Source organism: Sarcophilus harrisii, chromosome 5 (assembly GCF_902635505.1).
Source record: "Sarcophilus harrisii chromosome 5, mSarHar1.11, whole genome shotgun sequence".
Lineage (NCBI taxonomy): Eukaryota > Metazoa > Chordata > Mammalia > Dasyuromorphia > Dasyuridae > Sarcophilus > Sarcophilus harrisii.
Genome location: NC_045430.1, coordinates 89,182,384 through 89,202,816, shown reverse-complemented (window position 1 = coordinate 89,202,816; position 20,433 = coordinate 89,182,384). Strand labels below are relative to the sequence as shown.

General features: G+C 44.6%; 2 protein-coding genes across 2 annotated transcripts; both read left to right on the top strand.

Annotated features, from left to right (window-relative positions):
• Nucleotides 1-254: 254 nt before the first annotated feature.
• Nucleotides 255-5,509, top strand: IGFBP6 (insulin like growth factor binding protein 6). Its single transcript, XM_003772639.4, has 4 exons — nt 255-652; nt 3,554-3,693; nt 4,121-4,240; nt 5,136-5,509. The coding sequence occupies exons 1-4, from the start codon at nt 295-297 to the stop codon at nt 5,256-5,258; spliced, it is 741 nt and encodes a 246-aa protein (XP_003772687.3). The 5' UTR covers nt 255-294; the 3' UTR covers nt 5,259-5,509.
• Nucleotides 5,510-5,565: 56 nt separating this feature from the next.
• Nucleotides 5,566-19,977, top strand: SOAT2 (sterol O-acyltransferase 2). Its single transcript, XM_023505567.2, has 15 exons — nt 5,566-6,572; nt 6,965-7,020; nt 7,338-7,468; nt 7,566-7,625; nt 7,865-7,972; nt 9,150-9,426; nt 10,542-10,611; nt 11,275-11,359; nt 11,626-11,671; nt 11,910-12,039; nt 12,380-12,477; nt 14,153-14,251; nt 15,675-15,807; nt 18,729-18,874; nt 19,221-19,977. Exons 1-15 carry the CDS (start codon nt 6,497-6,499, stop codon nt 19,269-19,271), a joined length of 1,566 nt encoding a protein of 521 aa, XP_023361335.1. The 5' UTR covers nt 5,566-6,496; the 3' UTR covers nt 19,272-19,977.
• The last annotated feature ends 456 nt before the right edge of the window (nt 19,978-20,433 follow it).

The window sequence follows — 20,433 nt, the reverse complement described above, 5'->3', positions numbered from 1 at the left end:
CCGCCTCCCCTTCCCCCACACTCTCCTCCCACTCCCCCAACCAGCTGCCCTGTTCCCAAATTCCGGGCGAGATTCCCAGGAACAAAAGCAAAAAAAGAAAAAGAAAAAAAAAAAGACAATTTTGGAAATAAACAATGAGAAGAGGGAGGAGAGAATACTCAGGTGGGGGTGGGGCCCTCTCGAGTCCCACCCAGTTTGGGGGATGCCCCAGCCCCCCCCCTTCACCTGGCTCTTAAAGGGGCCGGCCCAGGGCTGGCCGGTTACTTAAGGCAGAGGGGCTGCGGGAGCCTGCAGATGCGCTCCGACAAAGGGGTGGAAAGCCAGGCCATGACCCCCCGCGGGCTCTTGTTGCTGCTGCTGTCCGTGCTTCTGAGTGCCCGCCTGGGTACCTCGGCACGGTGTCCGGACTGTGGGCAGGGGGCGCCGGCGGGCTGCCCTGGGGGCTGCTTGGAGGAGGAGGAAGGGGTACAGCCGCAGCCAGAAGGGTGTGCAGAGAATGGAGGGTGCGTCAGACGGGAGGGGGAACCATGCGGGGTCTACACCCCTAACTGTGGCCCAGGGCTACAATGCCATCCCCCTGAAGAGGATGAGACACCACTCCGAGCACTGCTGCTTGGCCGGGGTCGTTGCCGAAGGTCCAGGGGGCCATCAGGTGAGTTCCAAAGCCCAGCCTCACCTCCTTCTAGGTGCCTGGGTGAGCTCAACTCCCAAAGGAGCGCACCGCCCTCAGAATTGTGAGTCTGTGCCCCACCCCAACTCTACCCCCTCATTCATTGTCTTTGCACCCATCCCTGGTCCTTCTTCTCTTCTACCGAGCAGCACTCCTTCTTCAGGTTAAGTACAAAGGGGAGCCTCCAGGGAGATAAAGCTAAAGTGGTGGACAGAGGTGGAAGTTACAACTAGGGGAGGCAGAGTCCCACACCGTATTACCGTTACCTATATTTTATTACTCCTTGTCCCCATGAGGTAGATTGTGGAATCTGAGTTGGGGGCCCAGAAGAGATTTTGGAATACATGCAGGATTTTTATTTATTTATCTTGAGGGAACTCCTAGTGTCAGAATTCCCAAGTGCTGGGAAGCTGCCAGAAACTCCCACTACATACATCCTGCCCCCCCCCCCAAAAAAAAAATTGTGACTTGCCCAGTCAGATAGCCAGTAAGTGCAAGAGAAGGAATCTGAATCCAGGTCTTCCATGACTGATCTCCAACACTTTTTATTCACTGTTTTACAATGCCTTTTTAGATTCACAAACCCTCTTATTCCTTTCCTCTTGTTTCACTGAGGTGGCAGGCAGAGTTGGGAGTCTAATTACAATATCCCAGTTCACTATGCCAAGCTCTTCTTGCTCAAGACTCGGCAATCAGGGAAGGGGCGAAAATTCCAGCTTCCTAGATTCCACTTCTCTGGGATGGAGCTAAGAACACAAAAAATCTCCAACATATTTGTAAATGCTTTTCTTCCCTTATTCCCGTGCAGTCAGCCACCCATGGTATGGGGAGCAAGTGGGGGAGAAGAAGAATTAGGATAGCAGTCTCTATATTTCCAGCACCCAGGGAAACACATTTGGAAATGGCATGGAGAATAACCCAGCCTGCAGAAAGTTTTCCTGATCTGTTTAGCCCTCCCTAATAGCACTAGACAGAGAAGGTCAGTCAGTCTAGAAGCATTTTTAAAATGCTTACTAAATGCCAGGCACCGTGTAAGTGCTGGAGATATAAAGAAAGGCCAAAAAAAATCCCTATTCTCCAAAAGTTTTCAGTCTAATGGGAAGACAAAATGAAAGCAACCACATACAAACAAAATAGAAACAATATAGATTGGAGATAATTAACAGAGGAACGGTACTAGCATTAAGGGGGAAAGAGAAAGGTTTCTTGTAGAAGGGAGATTTTAACCCAGATTTAAAGAAAACTAGGGATGTCAGGAGGTGGGCAGGAGGAGGGAGAGAATTCCAGACCTGGGAAAGAGTCAGTGGAAATGACCAGTGTTAGAATATGGAGCATCTCAATCAAGAAGTGGCAAAGGAGGTCAGTGGCAGGATCAAAGTAATGAGTTTGAGTGAAGTTTAGAAGAGGAAGGGAGGGGGCACCAGGTTATGAAGAGGGCAGAGTTGAGGCAGAATTTAGAGGGACATTAGGGGATTTCTAGGGACTGAAAGGGCATCAAAGGAAAAGGGATAGAAGAAAACAGCAGGGAAAGGATATGGATATGACTAGGTTGAGTCAGAGGGTGGAACAGAAGGATTAAGTCAACCCCAAAAAGTGGTGGAGAAGAAGATAAGAAACCCTCACCTCCCCCCAATATATATGAGTTTATAGTAGGTGGTGGGACAAGGCTTACAATCACTTCATGATAGAAAATAGTTAGGTCTAGGATGTCCAGCCTCAACCCAGGATTGACTATGTGACTTGGATTGAGGTTAGTCGTGTGGTATATTTGGATACCAAGGAAATAGAAAGGTAGGCTACTGTTTGCCAAACACCAGTGTTAGGCAGTTCAAGAATTTTGGGATTTACAAAGAAAGATTTATGGATTTAAGCTGGTGGAACTAGAAAAAGATAATGTTACACAGGAGACTTTCTCACTGGTCACAAGGAGATGGAGGAAAGGTCAGCTTTTGCTTTTGGGGCAAGAGGGACATAGACCTTTTAGAGCTAGTAAGGAGATAGAACTGATTATTACTCCTTTACTTGGGATAATTCCAAGAAGTACACAATCCTCCCTCTCTTTGTCCTCTGCTGCCCAATGAATATCATATCCTGCATCCCACAAATCTCTTCCCACCAACTCCCTTGCCTAGACTTTCCCTATGGTGAGAAGTAAGTGTACAGCTCAAAAGACACTCCCCATTCTCTTTCCTAATCCTCCCCACTCTCTCCATCCTAGATTACCACACCCTCCTTCCACCTCCGGGACCGGGTTAAGGGACCAGAGAGAGATCCAACAGGGACCCCTCCTCCACCCCCTGCTGGATTTCTCTCAGTGAAACCAAATCTCAGGCACCGGGAGGGGTAGGGGTGAGTCACAAGCAGGGTCAGGAAGGGGACACACATTCCTTTTCTGTCCCTGCTGACCCCTCCTCTCTCCCCCGCTGCATCCCATCAGTTCCTGAGCTTGGGATTCCCCCTTCTGGCCATTTGCAGAATGCTCACTAAGAAATCAGAGCTAGTGAACTTCCTGAGAATGTTACACATCCAAACAGAAGAACAATTTCTCACATTTTTTATATCACTTTACATTTTTCAAAATCCGTTTACATCTGCTTCCTCCTCACTGCAACCTAATAAGGTAGGTAAGATAAATAATATTAAGCACCAACTGACAAATGAAGAAATGAAAACACAGAAAGGTATTAGGACTCAGTATTTCTGATCCCCAAACTTGGGCTCTCCACAACTCAACCCAAAGCCTTTCTCATCTTCTCACTTAGCAAAGAGCTGAAGATTAGGGGGTCTTCATCTCTTTTCCAAGTCTTGGAGGAGGGGCCTCCTCTTATCTCCCATCCTGAATACAATTCTCCCTTCCTCACTCTCCACCATGTCTGTCCACAGGGGAGAATCCCAAGGGAACCAAGCCCAGTACAGGGGGCCCCCAACAGCAGGATGTGAACCGTGGAGGTCGAGAGAAGAACTTGAGCACCCCCTCCACTACTTCCCGAGCCAGTCCTGGGGGTGGACAAGACAGTGAGATGGTGAGCAATAGGGATGATAAAGGGTGGGATGTGCTGAGGGCAACCCTGTGGGGAAAAGGGGAGGAAATAATGATGGAAACAGAAAGATCTTGGGAACAAACATCCCTGAATCTGCCTCTTAGGGGAGGGTTCCATGGATCACTCTCAGCTCAGAAAGGTCCAATCTTTTAATTCATAATGGGTTAAGCTTGAAGGGTAGAGGTAAGCCTCTTTCCAAGCAAGCAAGGTAGGCTTGCTTGGCTAATTTTCTCTTTATTAGTAAGGACCACTCCAGAGTGATGTATCACAGAAGAAATGGAGGGAAGCTGAGTCTGCAGCCCCTCCTACCCAGGGATGTCAGGGAAGAGGGAGTATATGGCCTCTGGAATTTAATCCAGTTCTAAAAACCTCTTGTCTCCCCACCATCACACCATCCATGTTCCGCCAGGGTCCGTGCCGCCGCCATCTAGACACAGTGTTACAGCAGCTCCAGGCTGAGGTCTACCGTGGGGCCTGGACTCTTTATGTGCCCAACTGTGACCACAAAGGCTTCTACAGGAAGCGGCAGGTGAGGATGCACTTTCATCCCCTTCCCTATGTCCTTCAATTAGCTCACAGACATTTATGGAGCTCCTATTACTATTCGTATAAGGCATGGCATTAAACACTAGGGACATATGACAAAAGCACAAGGTACAGTGGCTATTCCCAAGGAGCTTATTAAATAAGTAGAGGCGATAGGAGAAAGAGAAAGTAAGAGAGATAGGGAGACACAGAGAGAAAGACAGAGAGACACATACAGAGAGATAGAGAGAAAGAAGAGGGAGAGAGACAGAGAGAGAGTGAGAGAGACAGAGAGAGAGAGAGAGAAAGAGAGAGAGAAGAGAGGAGAGAAAGGAAGAGAAGAGGGGAGGGGAGGAGAGGGGAGAGACAGAGACAGAGACAGAGACAAAGAGACAGAGAGAGACAGAGACAGAGACAGAGAGAGAGAGAGAGGAAGATAAAGAGAGAGGGAGAGAGAGGAGGAGGAGGAGGAGGAGAGAGAGGAAGAGAAATGGAGAGGGAGGAAGAGAGAAGAGTTAAAGGGAGGGGGATACATGGGCATGAAGAGATAACTAACAATTATTCAAGGCAGTATTGATTATTGACCAAGGAACTAGTGAAGGTTTAAGCAGTAGGAGGGAAGGAAATATCATTTTGTGGATCAGAATGGTTAAGGAACTTGAGCTAGGTTCTGAAGGATAGACAGAAATTAGATGGTGAGAGAAACTAAGGAAAACTGGGAAGAACAGAGGTCATGGGTGGGTGAAGGCTAGGAGCCTAGAGAGCATTATTTATATATATATAAGCTAGGTGTCCAGCATTTCCTTCCCCAGATCCAACTTCTCCCACCCCATTGGCTTATTGACAGTCTTCTGTGAGAACTGAGATCCATTCACTTCTAACTCTGTGTCTCTATCCAGTGCCGGTCATCTCAAGGGCTGCGTAGAGGACCATGTTGGTGTGTAACCCGAATGGGACAAAACCTGACCAGCCCCACTGAATCAGATGCAAACTCCCTCTGTCTTTCTGACTCCAGTGGTTAAAGCAGAGGCAGGGAAGAGCATCTGGGGCCCCTGATGGAGCTGGTTTGGGGGGGCACCATCATGGTCTATTTATTGTGATGAAGAACTCCAGGAAGAAGAGCCCGGGGTTCCCCTGCCCCCTCCCCCCCCAGCATCTCCCCCTGGTTCTTTCTCAAGCTGTGTGTATGTCAGTGACTCAACTACATGATAATTGGGAAGACTGTTGGTGTTGGGTTGGATTGTTAATAAAGCTCAACTGGGGTCTTGGTGTCTATTATGTGTGATTATCTCCTTCCCCTGTCCCACTTCTCCTCACACACATACTTATAGCCCTTGGCTCATTCTTTCTTCAATTCAGCTCAATCTCCCATTTCTTGAACATTAGACTTTTCCTGTTGACTCATCTCTATCCTTCCTGAGACATTTAGAAGTCCTTTGGTTGAAAATGTTCCAGACCAATCCCATCCCATCCCCAAGGCAGAGGGAGCAATATCTGCCTTTTGTCATGTTCTCTATCCTTCTTTGGGGACTTTGTCCCTGACACTGATCTCTGAACACATGGAGAAAGAGAAAAGTTAATAGTTAATCTCCAGAACTACCTCCCCCAATCCCTACTCCCATTTTCACAGAAGAAACAATAAAAACAGAGTCTTATTCCTCCAGGTTTATCTCAGGGAAAGTAGGATGTGACCCCACACGGACCTAGCAGGTGGTTAAAAAGAAGCTAGATAGCTTCTTGTAACTTTCTTGGGTTGGGAATGGGGGAATAATCTCTTCCCTAGACATTTTCCAATTATTCGTATCCTCTTGGGTATTTTTAGTGCCACAGAACTAGGGAGAGAGAGCAGGTATCTCTGGGGTTCCATGAGTCAGCAAGGAGACAACGTGCTTCCCATCTTTTCTTGACCTTCAGTCTTCTGGGTGGGAGGCAGCTGAGAGAACATCAGATTGATAAAGACTTTAGATGGGCAGAGCCCTGCACAACCAACAATCACTACCATAGTCAGTGGATGGCATATAGAGGGGCGGGAGGAATTGGGAGACAGGAAGCTGAACTGGAGGTAGGGGGTGGACTCCTAGATCCCTTTGACAGAGGCAAAGTTCATTCTTAGGAACCCTCATCCTCATAAGATAACTTATCAGGGGCCTAATAGGCCCCTTCCTCCAGAGAGGACTTTAGTCCACACTGGTCACACAGTGCCGGGACGCCGATTGGGGCAGGTGCTGTGAGGGGAGCTGGTTGTTTGTTCACACACATCATGGAACCAGCAGGGCCCCAGCTTCGGAGGAGAGAGGGGCTGGAAGAGAAACAAGGGAACATCTCCCCCCTCAATGGTGAGTCTTGAGAGAGTACAGGAAGACCCGTCAGACAGGACATGGGGGCAGCCCAGGGAAGGATCGGACAATGTGTTGTTGAAAAGGCCTTATGAGGGTCAGTCCTTTCTACTGCACTGGAAGAACAGGAGGTTCTAAGTGAAACCTATAATTTCAGACTTTGTTTGCCTGAGAGAAAATTATCTAATATTGCAATCTTTGCCCAATTAGTCTGATCTCATATTTGATGCTGGCCTTGAACTCTTATGGAAGAGAAGCTGAAGGGGTGGGCAATGAGAGAAAGGAAAGGAACATAAGAATCTGTATTCTAAAAAGTCTCAGTGTAGGTGGCTCTGGGTCAAAGACAACATGGCCTACTTTGGGATGTGGCCAATGGCCTTTCTCTCTCTTAGAAAGTACCAAAGAACATGGGGTTCCTGACCTGGTACAACTGACAAGGCACATGAAGGTGAGTGAGACTGGGTTAGAGGTCAGAGATAAGGTCCCAGAGTCAGAGGTCCAGTTGGACAGGACCTGAGGTAAGGGAAAGGATGAAGACTGGGTTAGAGGGGAAAGTCTTGTCTTGGATTTAAAAAATCAGTCATGGGTCAAAGGTTAATAAGGAGATGGGGTCAAATAAGCCTAGAGTTTGGTCAAAAAAGTGTTGGGGGCGGAGGGGGAAGAGGAGAAGGCAAGGACGGAAGGAATCAGTAGTCAGTGACGATCCAAGACTAAGAAATGAAGAAATCTGGCCGGGCTGTTTTACTTTGGCTCTAAGTTCCTCAGGCGGTGAAAGAAGAGTTGCTGGAGCAAGCCCACCAGCAGCTGAATGAGCTGTTTGATCGGGCCTTGTGGGAAGCTGTGCAGTCCCGCCCACCTCAGGGCTGGACCTCAGCCCCTCAGGAATCCCCAAAAAGGTAAGGGCTGGAAGGTGGGCAACAGAAGCCCTCTCATTCTGGAGCAGAAGCACCACTCCTGCTCTCTGGAATTTCTCTGTTCCCCATCTCCATTCAGAGCTCGGGAATCAAATCTGGAGAGACGGAAAGTTTTCATCCACCGCAAGTCATTACTTGAGTGAGTCAGGGGTCAGGGCAGTAGTTAGTAGGGGAAGGGATGAGTGCAGATGGAAATCAGGAATCCTGACCTCGGGACATGGGTGGAGCAGAGAAGATGCTCTAGGTCTTGATTTTCCCATACATTTCCAGGAGAGGAAGGGGAGGAAGGAATAGCAAGATGAAATATGATTGAGTCAGAAAGATGTTTAGACAGACCAATGACCACCCCTTAATCTCATCCGACTCTGGTCCTTCCAGCGAGCTGATGGAGGTGCAGCATTTTCGAACCATTTATCATATGTTCATTGCGGGACTATGTGTCTTCATCATCAGCACACTGGCCATTGACTTCATTGATGAAGGAAGGTATGAGTGTCCTGGGGACCACAACCTATACTAGGATAACAGCCTTTCTCCACCTCCCAGACCAACCATTTTTATCTTTCCTTAAGCAGTTCCATCCCCCAGATGTGTCCCACTCTGTTTTAAGTTTTCTATGAGTTATTACTGAAGAGAAAACACAAGGGCTAATTAGGTAGGAGAAAGGAGTAGGTGAGAACCCAAAATCTTGAGAAAGATGGCTTGGGTGGGAAAAGCAATTGACATAGTTAGGAGGTTTGGCTTAAAAGTCCATCCTAGACACTTGTTTGACTTTTTTGACTTGTCATTTTTCTCCCTCCCTCCCCATCTCTCCCTTCCCTTAGCGAGCAATCCAATAGAAGTTAAACATGTGCAATTCTTTTTTTTATAATAGCTTTTTATTTTCAAAATATATGCAAAAATAGTTTTCAACATTCACCCTGGCAAAATCTTGAGTTCCTAATTTTTCTCCCTTCCTTCCCAACCTGCCCCTCCCCTAAATAGCAAGCAATCCAATATAAAACATGTGCAACTCTTCTAAACATATCTCCACATTTATCATGCTGTTCAAGAAAAATCAAATCAAAAAGAAAAAAATGAGAGGAAAAAACCCCGACTTAAATGTAAATTTTTCAAATGGGTATGATAATACTTTCATTAAAGGGTCAGTATAAGGAAACCAGCAGACCTAAAAGCTTTATATTTTGTATCATTAGGAACATTTATATCTAGACAGGGGGTGTATGGAAGGGTATAAAAAATACTCAGACCATCAGGAAAGATCATTGTCCAAAATTCCACCTCCCCCAAAAGACCCTACTTAATTTAGTCTGCCCATAGGCATTTGTTAATTACCTAAGTGTAAGTCAAAGAAATTCAAAAGACACTTTCTTACCCTCTAGGAGTTTACAATCTAATGGGGGTAACAATATGCAAACAACTATGTACAAAGAAGCTATATATGGGATAAATCAGAATAATCAACAGCACTCAGGGGAAGGGTGGGGAGCTATGAAACACACAGTATTTCATGTAGTCCAGGTTGGATCAGATGGGAAGATCAGGTTGGGAAGTTGAAAGGTATATCTGAGGTCCAGGTTCTGTTGGGGTAACATGGAAAGGAGAAAATCAAGAATGGCAGTTAGTAAGTCTACCGTTCCTGTATCTCTTCTTTCCACCCAAGGTTAATGCTGGAGTTTGACCTCCTGATCTTCAGCTTCGGACAGCTGCCCCTGGCCTTGGTGACCTGGCTGCCCATGTTTCTATGCACACTCCTAGCCCCATACCAGGCTCTCCGGCTATGGGCTAGACGCAGGGGCCAGTGGACCTGGTATGTAGGGGCAGGACTGGGAGCGGGGCTCCTCACCATCCAAGCTTTGGTGTTGTGTGCCCTCCCAGTCCACGTGGTCCTGAAGTACCAGCTGTCTCCTGCCTCCCGCTGCATTCTAGTCTTTGAGCAGGTAGGGGCTGAACCTGGAAAGTGGAGGGGGAAACTCCTATGGGTGGGGAGTTTCCACAGAAACAGTTAAATCTGTGAGGGATGGGCTAACCTTGAGAAAGAAAAGGAAGAATAATGAAGGCAGGGTCAGATTAAAGTCTCTTTCAAAGAAATCAACTGAGAGGAAGTCCAAATACTGAATGTTTAGGTACAACTAAGGAAAACCCAGTACTGATCTACTATGTTCTGCCATCTTTACCCCTTGTCCTCCCCGCCAGGATCACAGTGTGTTTTAAGTGCCATAAGGCAGAATAAACCTGATTTTGAGTCAATATTAATCAATCATTATTTATGAAATAGCAGCTGTATTGTAAGGACTGTCCTAAGTGTTGGGCCAAACAGTACCTTTTCCTCAAGGGACTTACATGGAGTGGAAGGAAGGGGTAGAAATATGTATACAAATAGGTACATACAAAGTAAATCAAGATTAGTTTTTTTGAAAGTAGAAGGCAACAGTAGCTGTGAGATTCAGAAAAGATTTCACGTAAAAGAAAACAAGGAGTTTCTGAGGGACTGAGATACAGAGGCAGTGCTTTCCATTCAAAGGGGGATGGCAAGTACAAAGAGCCAGAGATTATGATGGATTGTCCTGAATAAGTAGCAGCAAGAAAATCAATCTGGCCAGACTTAATGAAGAGGAGTAATGTTTAAAAAGGTTGAAAAGAAGATTGGGAGGCTACAGAAAAGTTGAGCTGAAAAGAGCACGCAAAGAGCTTTTAACACTGATATTTAATACCAGAGAATACTATTTCCTATGCAATCTCCCCCATCCCAAATGCACTAAACTGGGTTATCGTAAAGCCTGTGTCCTAATTTTGGTTGAACCACTAATTCCTTTTGTAACTCCTTTCCTCTCAATTTCCTCATCTGCAAAATGGGAATACTCCTACTATCTACTTCCCAGCATTGTTGTAAAGATGAGATGCTATCATGGCTATAAACAGTGCTATGTAAATACACTGTACCTAGCACAGAGCCTTGTATACATCAGGTGTTTAGTAAATATTTGTTGACCTCAAGCTCTAACATCCCTTTCCAGTTTTAATATAATACGATTCTCTTCCAACTCCTACTCAGGTTCGGTTCCTGATGAAAAGTTACTCCTTCTTGAGGGAAGCCACACCTGCACTCTTCCATGCTAAAGGAGGTGAATCCTCTGATAAGTATATCAACTCTTCAGCCCCCATGCACCCTACTTCCCTAAAACTCCTGCCCCATCCTTCTCATTCCTCACCACAATCAGCTCTTCCCAGGCAAAGAAGGGAGACCTTAACACAGACACTGGTCTTTGTTGCTTCCCCTCCAACTTGACTTAGATTTGTCACCCACCATTCTTTCCCCTGGAATAGACCATAAAGATGGTAACACAGAGCCCAGAAGGCTCCTGAGGAAAGAATGACACAATCAGAATTGTTAGGAAGATAACTGAGATGATAAGTGAGACAGGTTTCCTGTAAAAGGAAGAAGGATGGGAAGCCTGAGGACAGACGGGTGCCCTGGGTGGAGTAAAACCTGACCTCAGGAGATAAAGTACCTCTGAGTAAGGTCACGGAAAATAAGATTGCCTGCTACTAGTTGGCTTGGAACAGATTTTTATTTCTTATATTCTTCCCTTAAAACCATCATCTGCCTCCTCCTCTCATTCCTTGTGTCCTTACTCTCCTTACTCAACTCCTACTAGATCTCCCGTCAGAGTCTGGTCCTTCTCTACATTTCTCCTTATTAATCCATTAGTCTTCAGTATCCTTGCTCCCCTAACCTAGACTCTTCCTCCTTCTTCACTTTGCCCTTGTCTCCATCATCACTACAGGTGAGAAAACCCAAGCTCCCAGTTTCTCCAGCTACCTCTACTTCCTCTTCTGCCCCACACTCATGTATAGAGAGAATTATCCCAGGTGAGAGCTTTCTGTCCTACCCTGAATGCCCAACTCACCTAAAACCCTATCTTTCTGATTTCCCTTTCTCCCTGGGGTCCTTGACCCTGCCCTGAAGCTCTGGATCCCTCCTTCTACCCGAAGGCACCAGACATCCCAGATCCCTATCTCTCAGGTATTCCCCCACCTGAGGGGGGATAATTAAGCAACTGAGGGAGAGGGGACTCCAAAGTTTCAAAAGTAAGACTTCTTGGGGAGACTGTGACACAACCCCATTACTGCTCCAGGACAACCCATATCAGGTGGAATTATGTGGCCAAGAACTTTGCTCAGGTCAGAGGATGGGAAGTGATGGAGGTGGTGGGAGGGAAGTAATCTGTTGTTGGGGGGGAAGGAGAGGTACTAGAGAACTGGGTGGGAAAAGGTCTGGTAGATTCTTTGGGCACAAAAAAGGTGGGGGTTTAGGGAGAAGGATTCAGAAGCTGGGGGTCCAGATGAGATAAGATATGTAGGATGGGTGGATGCAGAAAATACTTGCCAACGGTGTCCTGTGCCTCCATCCTCTCCCCAGGCCCTGGGGTGTCTGTTCTACGCCTGTTTCATACTCGGTCGCCTCTGTGTGCCTGTCTTTGACAACATGAGCCGTGAGCCCTTCAGTACCCGAGCCCTGGTGCTCTCCATAATGCATGCCACATTGCCCGGTGGGTCCCTCCTGGAGACTGTGGATGCAAAACAGGATGCAGGATACAGGATGCTTCTCTTGGCTTAGTGGCTAGGGGGGAGTGGGAGGATGTGAGCAGCTAGGAACAGTTCTTAAAACTAAGAAGATTATTTGGGGCATGAGATACTGAAGGAAAAAACTTCCACAAAAAGGGAAAGCAAGAGTCCTAGAAGGGGAAACACTCTCACACACAGAGAGAGACTGAGAGAGAGCAGAGACAGAGAAAGAGATTTTGATCTGGGTAGAACAAGATTTGACCTCAAAAGATGGGAGGGAGAGGGGAGAAAGCGGCTGTTCTAATCTCCTGCCATCATCCCTAGGTATCTTCATGCTATTGCTCATATTCTTTGCCTTTCTTCATTGCTGGCTCAATGCCTTTGCAGAGATGCTACGGTTTGCAGACCGAATGTTCTACAGGGTAGGTAGAAAGAAGGGGAGAGGGAAGTAGAAGTGAAGGGAAAAGAGAAAACTTCACTAATAAATAAAATAGGTGATCTCCCAGGGACATGATCTCAGAAATTGGGAATGTCCCTCTCCCAAAAAAAGTCTCTCTCCTTGGCAATGCTTTTTACATCTATCAGGACTATTGTTAAGCTGTTTGGACAAGTTTCACAAGTCAGAAAGCCCAAAGTTCAAGGCTTGTCTCTGACACATACCAGCTATGTCAGCTGACACATACCCTTGACCTCTTAGCTTTCCAGGCAAACCTAATATATCCCATGCCTAAGATCAACTTACAAACAGCTTCTCTATGGAAGAAATTTCAGACATATGTACAAATCAATGGAGACAGAGGCAGAGACAAAGACACACACAGAGAGACAGAGAGATAAAGACACACAGAGAGAATCATTCTCTTGCTATAATAAGACTTTCCCCCAATTGCTGTTATTGAATTGTGTCCAATTCATCGTGTCCCTTATTGGGGTTTTCTTGGCAGAGATACTGGAATGGTTTTCCATTTCCTTCTCTAACTCATTTTATAGATAAGGAAGCTGAGCCAAACAAGGTCTTGAGTAGCCTTGTGCAGGGTCACACAGCTAGTAAGTATTTGAGACTGGATTTGAATTCAGAAAGATGAAGCTTCCTGATTTCCAGGCCCCAAACTACAATCCACTGTACCCTCCAGCTGCCCTGATTAAAAGTACAAACTCCCACAATGAGGAGTGAACTGTTCTCAAACTTTAATGATCACTGACTTCTTAGTGTGAATTACTTTATCAGATCCTTTTTTAAAAATAATTTTATTTTTCCCCATTAAATGTAAAGAAAATTTTTAACCATATTCATTAAAAAAAATTTAGCTTCCAATTCTTTCTCTTCCTCTCTCACCTCTCCCTCCCTAAGACAGTAAGCAATTTGTTATACATTATACATGTTCAATTATGCAGAACATATTTTCATATTTGTTGTGTAAAAGAAGACAAAGACCCAAAGAAGAAAAAAAAATAGAAAGTAAAAAAAGTATAGATCTGCTTTGATATCAGATCCTTTTCTCTTTTTTCCCTTATTCTAATTTTTTTTTAATTAAAGCTTTTTCTTTTGTCTTTTTTTTGGCTGAGGCAATTGAGGTTAAGTGACTTGCCCAAGGTCACACAGCCAGAAAGTGTTAAGTATCTGAGGTCATATTCAAACTTAGGTCTTCCTGACTCCAGGGCTGGTACTCTATCCATTACCCCACCTAGCTGCCCCAAAGCTTTTTATTTTCAAAACATATGCATGGATAATTTTTCAACATTAATCCTTGCAAAACCTTGTGTTCCAAATTTCCTCCTCCTTTCCCCCACTCCCCTAGATGGCAGGTTACACATGTTAAAATATGTTAAATCCAATATATGTATACATATTTATACAATTATCAGATCCTTTTCTAAGATTAAATCTGTATAAGGAACTAGGAATGTTGAAGGATAGTTACTTCCTTAAGTTGGTATCTCCAGAAAAGGTGAGGTTTTGGCCATTTCACAGCCTTCTGGAAAATTCATGTGGTCCTTGTTGGGACTGGGGAGCACTATGACAGAGTCATTAGGTGATAGGAACTCTCTGGTCGGTATTAAACAGCCCAATCCTTGACCCTGCCCTTCCATCCGCAGGATTGGTGGAACTCAACATCCTTCTCTAACTACTATCGGACCTGGAATGTGGTGGTCCATGATTGGCTCTACAGCTACATCTATCAGGACGGACTTCGGGTAAGAAAAAGCCCCACGACCACTCTTACTCCCCCAAACTCTCAGACCTTCTGGGACAAGTCTCCATGTCCCTAGTCAATAAGGTTTCCCTGTAAATATCAAAGAAATGAGATTAACCTTCTTAGTTTAAATTACTTAGCCTTCCCAGATCCTGTAGACTTCATCTGTAAATGAGAAGGTCCCACCACACAGTTTATGAAATCCCTTCCATTTTAGGGTTCATATCCTATAACCTCCTCCCAGACTTGTTCCAACTTGCTCCTCTCCTCAAACTCAATTGCTGGAAAGTCCCTGGAGCTTTCTAACTTCCTTTTCCTTTGCTGTTATTTGTCCAACATTTTATTCTTCAGCCCACCTCTCTCCCTGACCCATCATCCCTCACTCAGTTTTAGAACAGATTCAAGATCAGAACTGGAAAGGAAGCCATCGAGCCCTTTTTTAAAGGCTTCCACACACCTCCTTTTAAGAACTTAATTTTACAAATGAAGGAACTGCACCTTGTGCTCCCCTTCCCTCTTCGCAGTTCCTTACACAAAGATTTGGCTAGGTTCCTAGCTAATGGCCACCATAGACCTCATGATTTTCTGCCTCCTATCCATCATTTCCAGTATCATTCCTTCTTTTACAAGTCTCTGGAATTGCAAAGACCTGAGATTATTGAAAATTGGGACCCTGGAGATCATCTAGTGCAGTTCTTAGCCCTTTTTTTTGTTGTTGTTCCACAGACACCTTTGGCAGGCTAGGGAAGCCTATGGACTCCTCCATTTTTCCTTTTTGCAAGGCAATTTGGATTAAGTAACTTGCCTATGTCACACAACTAGGAAACTTAAGTGTCTGAGGTCATATTTGAACTCAGGTCCTCCTGACTTTAGTGTTCTATCCACAATGCCATCTAGCTGCTTTGAGTCCTTCTCATAGAATATTTTTTTCAAATTTATTTTTTAGGCAGAGTTTTTTATACTTTTATTTTCAGCTCCAAATTCTCTTCCTCAACCCACCTAATCTCCATCTAATGAAAAGGCAAGAAAAACAAAACCTCTTATTAATATGTCATATAATGTTTTTAAATGCATAAAAAACATAGGGTTACAGAGGAAATAAAAATAGGGTGACAGAAGAAATCCATCATATTTAAATAGTTATAAAATTTTAGGGGGCAAGTTCATGAATCCTAGTGCTAATCCAATCTCTTGATTTTTGAGTTGAATAAACTGAGACCAGAAGAAATATTACTTGTTTAAGTCCACATAGTTAATCAATATCATAAAACTGGACTCTTCTGAGTGAGTCTGATGCCTTTTTCTTCTCCAGTCCTTGAGACCCCATCCCTTTTGCCTCCTGGCTTCCTTAGGAAGGCTTCAGGGGGACAGAGTTCACAATACTGCCTGATGGACTCACTCCTCTGCCCTCTCTCCCTGTCTAGCTCCTAGGTGTCAAGGCACGAGGTCCAGCCATGCTCAGTGTGTTCCTGGTCTCCGCTATTGTCCACGAGTACATCTTCTGCTTTGTTCTGGGATTCTTCTACCCTGTAATGTTGATTCTCTTCCTCATTGGAGGTAGGCAGAGTCCCAGCCATTGGCCAGGGCTAGTTAGTCTCTTTGATTTTCTGTGTGACATCCTTTTCCTGGGTGAATCGTGATGGAGGGGATACAGAGGCACAGGGACACCAGAAATCCAGAGGGAAGAATTCTCAGCTTCACAACTGAAGCCCCCCTGCTGTTATTGGACACAAGGGTCCCTTAAAAATGAAGCATGAGGGGCAGCTAGGAGGTGTAGTGGATAGAGCACCAGCCCTGGAATAGGGAGGACTGAGTTCAAATCCAGCCTCAAACCCAGTGTAAATCATTTAACCCAATTTCACCCATCATGAAAACACACACACACATATTTTAAAACTAATCACAATCTGAAACAGCAAGATGTGGTAACAAGATGGTGGAACTTGAAGACCAAGGACTTGGGTTTGAGTCATCATTCTGCCATTTATTATCAATAGAATCTCAGGAATGCTATTTTATCTCAGTTTCCTTATCTATAAAAATGGAGGGGGGGAACGGTTTGGACTAGAGATGACTGCTAATAACCCTTCTAGCTCTAGAACTATGATCATATGACATATTCAAAAGCCATAACACTAGCCCCAACCTCCATATTTCTTTTACCAGGCAATTCGAGGCCATATTGGTTCAAAGGAAGGAAAGGGAATGGAAAGAAAGAGAAGAGAGGGAAGAAACATTTCTATAGCACCTACTATATGCCTGACCCCATGCTGAGCATTTTTAGAAATATCATCTGATTTGATCCTTACAAAAATTCTTAAGAGATAGGTGGGGGCAGCTAGGTGGCCCACTGGATAGAGCACCAGCCCTGAAGTCAGGAGGACCTGAGTTCCAATCTGGCCTCAAACACGTAACATTTCCTAGCTGTGTGACCCCGGGCAAGTCACTTAACTCCAACTGCCTCAGCAAATTAAAAAAGAGAGAGAGATAGATGCTATCCTTTATCCCCATTTTACAAATGAGGAAACTGAGGCAAACTGAGTTTAACTGACCCACCTAGGGTCACACAGATAGAAAGTGTCTGAAATTGAATTTGAACTCAGGTCTCCTCAACTCCAGGTGCTCTACTGGCACAAAAGACACATTATAAAGCATAGGAAGAGAAGTGACAAGACCCCACCCATACTCCTATGGGAACACCCTTCCACAAGTGGTCATATACCAACAAAAATAGGTAGGAGCACATGTGGAGGTAACTCATGTATAAAGAATTTGCACATAAATGCAAAAAAAGGTCACTAATATCTGATTGGAATATGAGAAGGAACTTGTCACTTACTTTGCTATGGTTTTAATTGGTCTCTATGTGGTCCCTTGGTATCCTCAGATGCTGTCTTTTGGCATTTGATAGCTTCTTTCTTGACTTATTATCACCAGGTATGCAGCCTCTCTTACAGGTCAAAACTTCCTTTTTAATTTTTTTGAGCAGGAAGTAGATAGGGGAGGGGACAAAACAGAGGTGACTCCCAAGATTCTTTTAAATTACTCTGTGAATTTTGGTCAGAAAATCATTTTGGAAATTCTCCTATACCTCATAATTCACTTTGGAAATTCAGTTTAACAAAACTTTTCCCCAAAAACTCACCCCAAATCCCAGAAGGGACTGAGTAAAGCTGATGGAATTGCTCTACTTTGCCCCATCAACCAAATTCCATATATTAGTTCAATGCAACATGGATGCAACAAATACATACATATAACACAATCATAAACACAGACATAAGTTGTTTCTCCTTCATTCTCAAAGAGGTTCAATGGCATTTTGAGTGATGCTTTGACTTGCAAGTGGATTGGATTTAAGCCAGAGTAAGTAAAAAGTTCCATCTCATGCACGGATCAACCTTATTCTCTCCTTCAGAGACAGAGTCCAGTAAGCAAGACAAAAGTCAAAATGAATGGCAATGGCCCAGCACAGATACAAGTATAGGAAGAAGAAGATAAAGATGGCTTATCCTTTGTACAAATCCAGTGTAGCAGAGATGGACAGTTAGACTGCAGATGAATCAGACTATGCTTCTTAGAGGAGGAAATTATGGAGCAGTTTTTGGAGGCAGAGACAGACAGGACGGGGGGAAAGATGGCTTCTGAGTGCCAGAGCATCAGATGTTCAGGTTTTTATTGTTTGGTTATTTTTCAGCCATGTCCAACTCTTTGTGACTCCATCTGTGGTTTTCTTGGCAAAGATATTGGAGTAGATTGCCATTTTCCCTCTCCAGCTCATTTTACAGATGAGGAAACTGAGGAAATCAGGGTTAAGTGACTTGGCCAGGTTCATACAACTAGTAAATGTCTGAGACTACATTTAAACTCAGGAAAATGAGTCTTCCTGACTCTAGCCCCAGTGCTCTCCCCACATTTAGCCACTTCATGCTAAATGAAATACATCTTGGCTAAGAATCCTTAACTTTACTTCTTCCCAGCATTGGGAAGAGAGAAGGGAAGTGAGACGAGTTCTTTCCCTCTGGTAAGACAAGAAAAAGGTAGATGGGGCATAAGGAAGCACAAGCACTTTTTTTCTTGTTTGTTTTTTTTAATAATGACTTTTTATTTTCAAAATTCACAGTTTTCACCATTCACTCTTGCAAAACCTTGTGTTCCAAAATTATCTCCCTCCCTTCTCCTAGATAGCAAATAATCCATGAGCTCTTGGATTTTTCATTTAATAGTTTGGGGAGATGGTGTCTAGGAGTTGTGGAGGGGTATCATGGCAATACTCCAATGTCTGGGGGCCAAGAATGGAGCACAGTTCTTGAGGAATTAGAGAGACATGATTAGGGTAGTGACTTGGGAGGAGCAATTCCCAAGGATGAGCTGGGATACCTGGGAGAGACGTTGAAGGCAAGGGGGAAAGAGGGCCAGCTGGTTGGGGAATGATCAGGGAAATGGAATTCCAGATCCATCTAATCTCTTCTTTCTAGCAATGCTTAACTTCATGATGCATGACAAGCACAGTGGGCCTGTGTGGAATGTCCTCCTATGGACTATGCTTTTCCTGGGCCAGGGAATAATGGTCAGCTTGTACTGTCAGGAATGGTATGCCCGGAAACAATGTCCACTGTCCCAGGTAAGGGAGCCCTTCTGTAATTCTTTCTTTCCTCCTTCCCTTCCCAGGCCAAGGCGCTCAGATTTTCCCAAATGTAACCTGTTGTTCTAGGTGAATGACAAGGCCCCAGTTTACTTTCCCCACCCCTACAATGCCTTGACCTCCCCACTCCCCTCTAACCCTTACCCTACTCACACACACTGGCTTTCAGGCCAATGGAACTCCTCTTTCTCTAAGCTCATATATTTAGAACTGGATTGATATTGGGGAATGGGGTGTCAGCTTAAATTCAACTCAGGGTGGAGGGAATTCTTCCCCATCCTTCCTCCTCAGGGCCTTTGCTCATAATCTCTCCTCTTTCACACAGATGACCTTCTGGGGACTGGTTACCCCACGATCCTGGTCCTGCCATATCTAAAGGTCAACGTGCTGCTTATGTTCCTCCAGCCAATGTCTAGTCCTGGGATTATACTTCCTAGAGTCTCAGCCCCATCCCCTGGAACCAAGGCAGTACAATTGCAAATACCCCTGGAAAAAAAATTTAAAATAGCTGGAATACACGAAACCTGCCACTGGGTGCCAGTGGAAGCCATACAGGAGACATACCTACAGCCAGATTGAAATAAAAGTCCTTCCTCTACTCCAGGTTTCAGATACAGGCTCTGCCCACTCCAGACCTCTCTAAAGTTAAAAAAAAACTTGGAAAAAAACTTGGAAACTCTTAAGAGCATAATAGAACATGAATGAACTGGGAGGTGATTGGGGTATGAGTGGGTGAGGATGTTGTCTTCTCTTCCTCTTCCTCCCAACAATAAACTTCCCTTTCTGAATCTATTCATTGTAAAATTGTCCCTGCAGACACAGGTAAACTCTGTGGGGAGGGAATAAGGATGGGAGTGCCTTAATGAGTGAAAACCTGGTAGAATGGCTTCTGTGCTCTTCAACTTCCCCTCTGCACTTGGTCCCATATATACACATCCTTAGCTTCTATCCCTAGTCCTACAGCTCTGCACCTCCCTGCTGACCCTTTTTCTCTCAGCCATAGTCCACGCTCCCAACTCCTGATACCACTCCTGTGCTATCTACATGTAAATGTATATAGGACTCAATAAATAGTTGTTTGATTCTGGGGCAATATGGTATAGGAGAATGAGTACCAGACTTGGTTTAATCACTAGCTCCTATGTTTACTAATTGTGTGACTGTGAACAAGTCAACTATCTCCTTTGATCCTTGGGTTCTTCATCTGTAAAATGGGAATAACACCTATCTCAGTATTGCTGGGGAGAATAACACTTTGTTACTCTTAAAGCACCATAGAAATTTGAGTTATTATTATAGATATTATCTTGATAATGGAAATAGGAGATAGACCTGTGAACCATGGCATAGGGAACTTTCAGGAGAGGATACTCCCTCTACCAATGCAGATTAGCATTTTATCTGCAATATATCTTATCTAAGAGAGTTGCCTAGAACAGTGAGAGGTTAAGTGACATGCCCAGACTCACATAGTCAGAATGGGTCAGAAGCAGGCCTTCCTGATTCTGAAATCAAGCTCTCCATTTATCATTATTGTT

Bases quoted from the DNA above. Each gene is read 5' to 3' on its own strand.
- SOAT2 (XM_023505567.2), top strand. From the start codon at position 6,497: ATGGAACCAGCAGGGCCCCAGCTTCGGAGGAGAGAGGGGCTGGAAGAG. The intron at 11,672-11,909 runs GTCAGAGGATGG...TCCTCTCCCCAG, and splicing joins TGGCCAAGAACTTTGCTCAG to GCCCTGGGGTGTCTGTTCTA. The intron at 18,875-19,220 runs GTAAGGGAGCCC...TCTTTCACACAG, and splicing joins AACAATGTCCACTGTCCCAG to ATGACCTTCTGGGGACTGGT.
- IGFBP6 (XM_003772639.4), top strand. From the start codon at position 295: ATGCGCTCCGACAAAGGGGTGGAAAGCCAGGCCATGACCCCCCGCGGG. The intron at 3,694-4,120 runs GTGAGCAATAGG...ATGTTCCGCCAG, and splicing joins GTGGACAAGACAGTGAGATG to GGTCCGTGCCGCCGCCATCT. The intron at 4,241-5,135 runs GTGAGGATGCAC...GTCTCTATCCAG, and splicing joins GCTTCTACAGGAAGCGGCAG to TGCCGGTCATCTCAAGGGCT.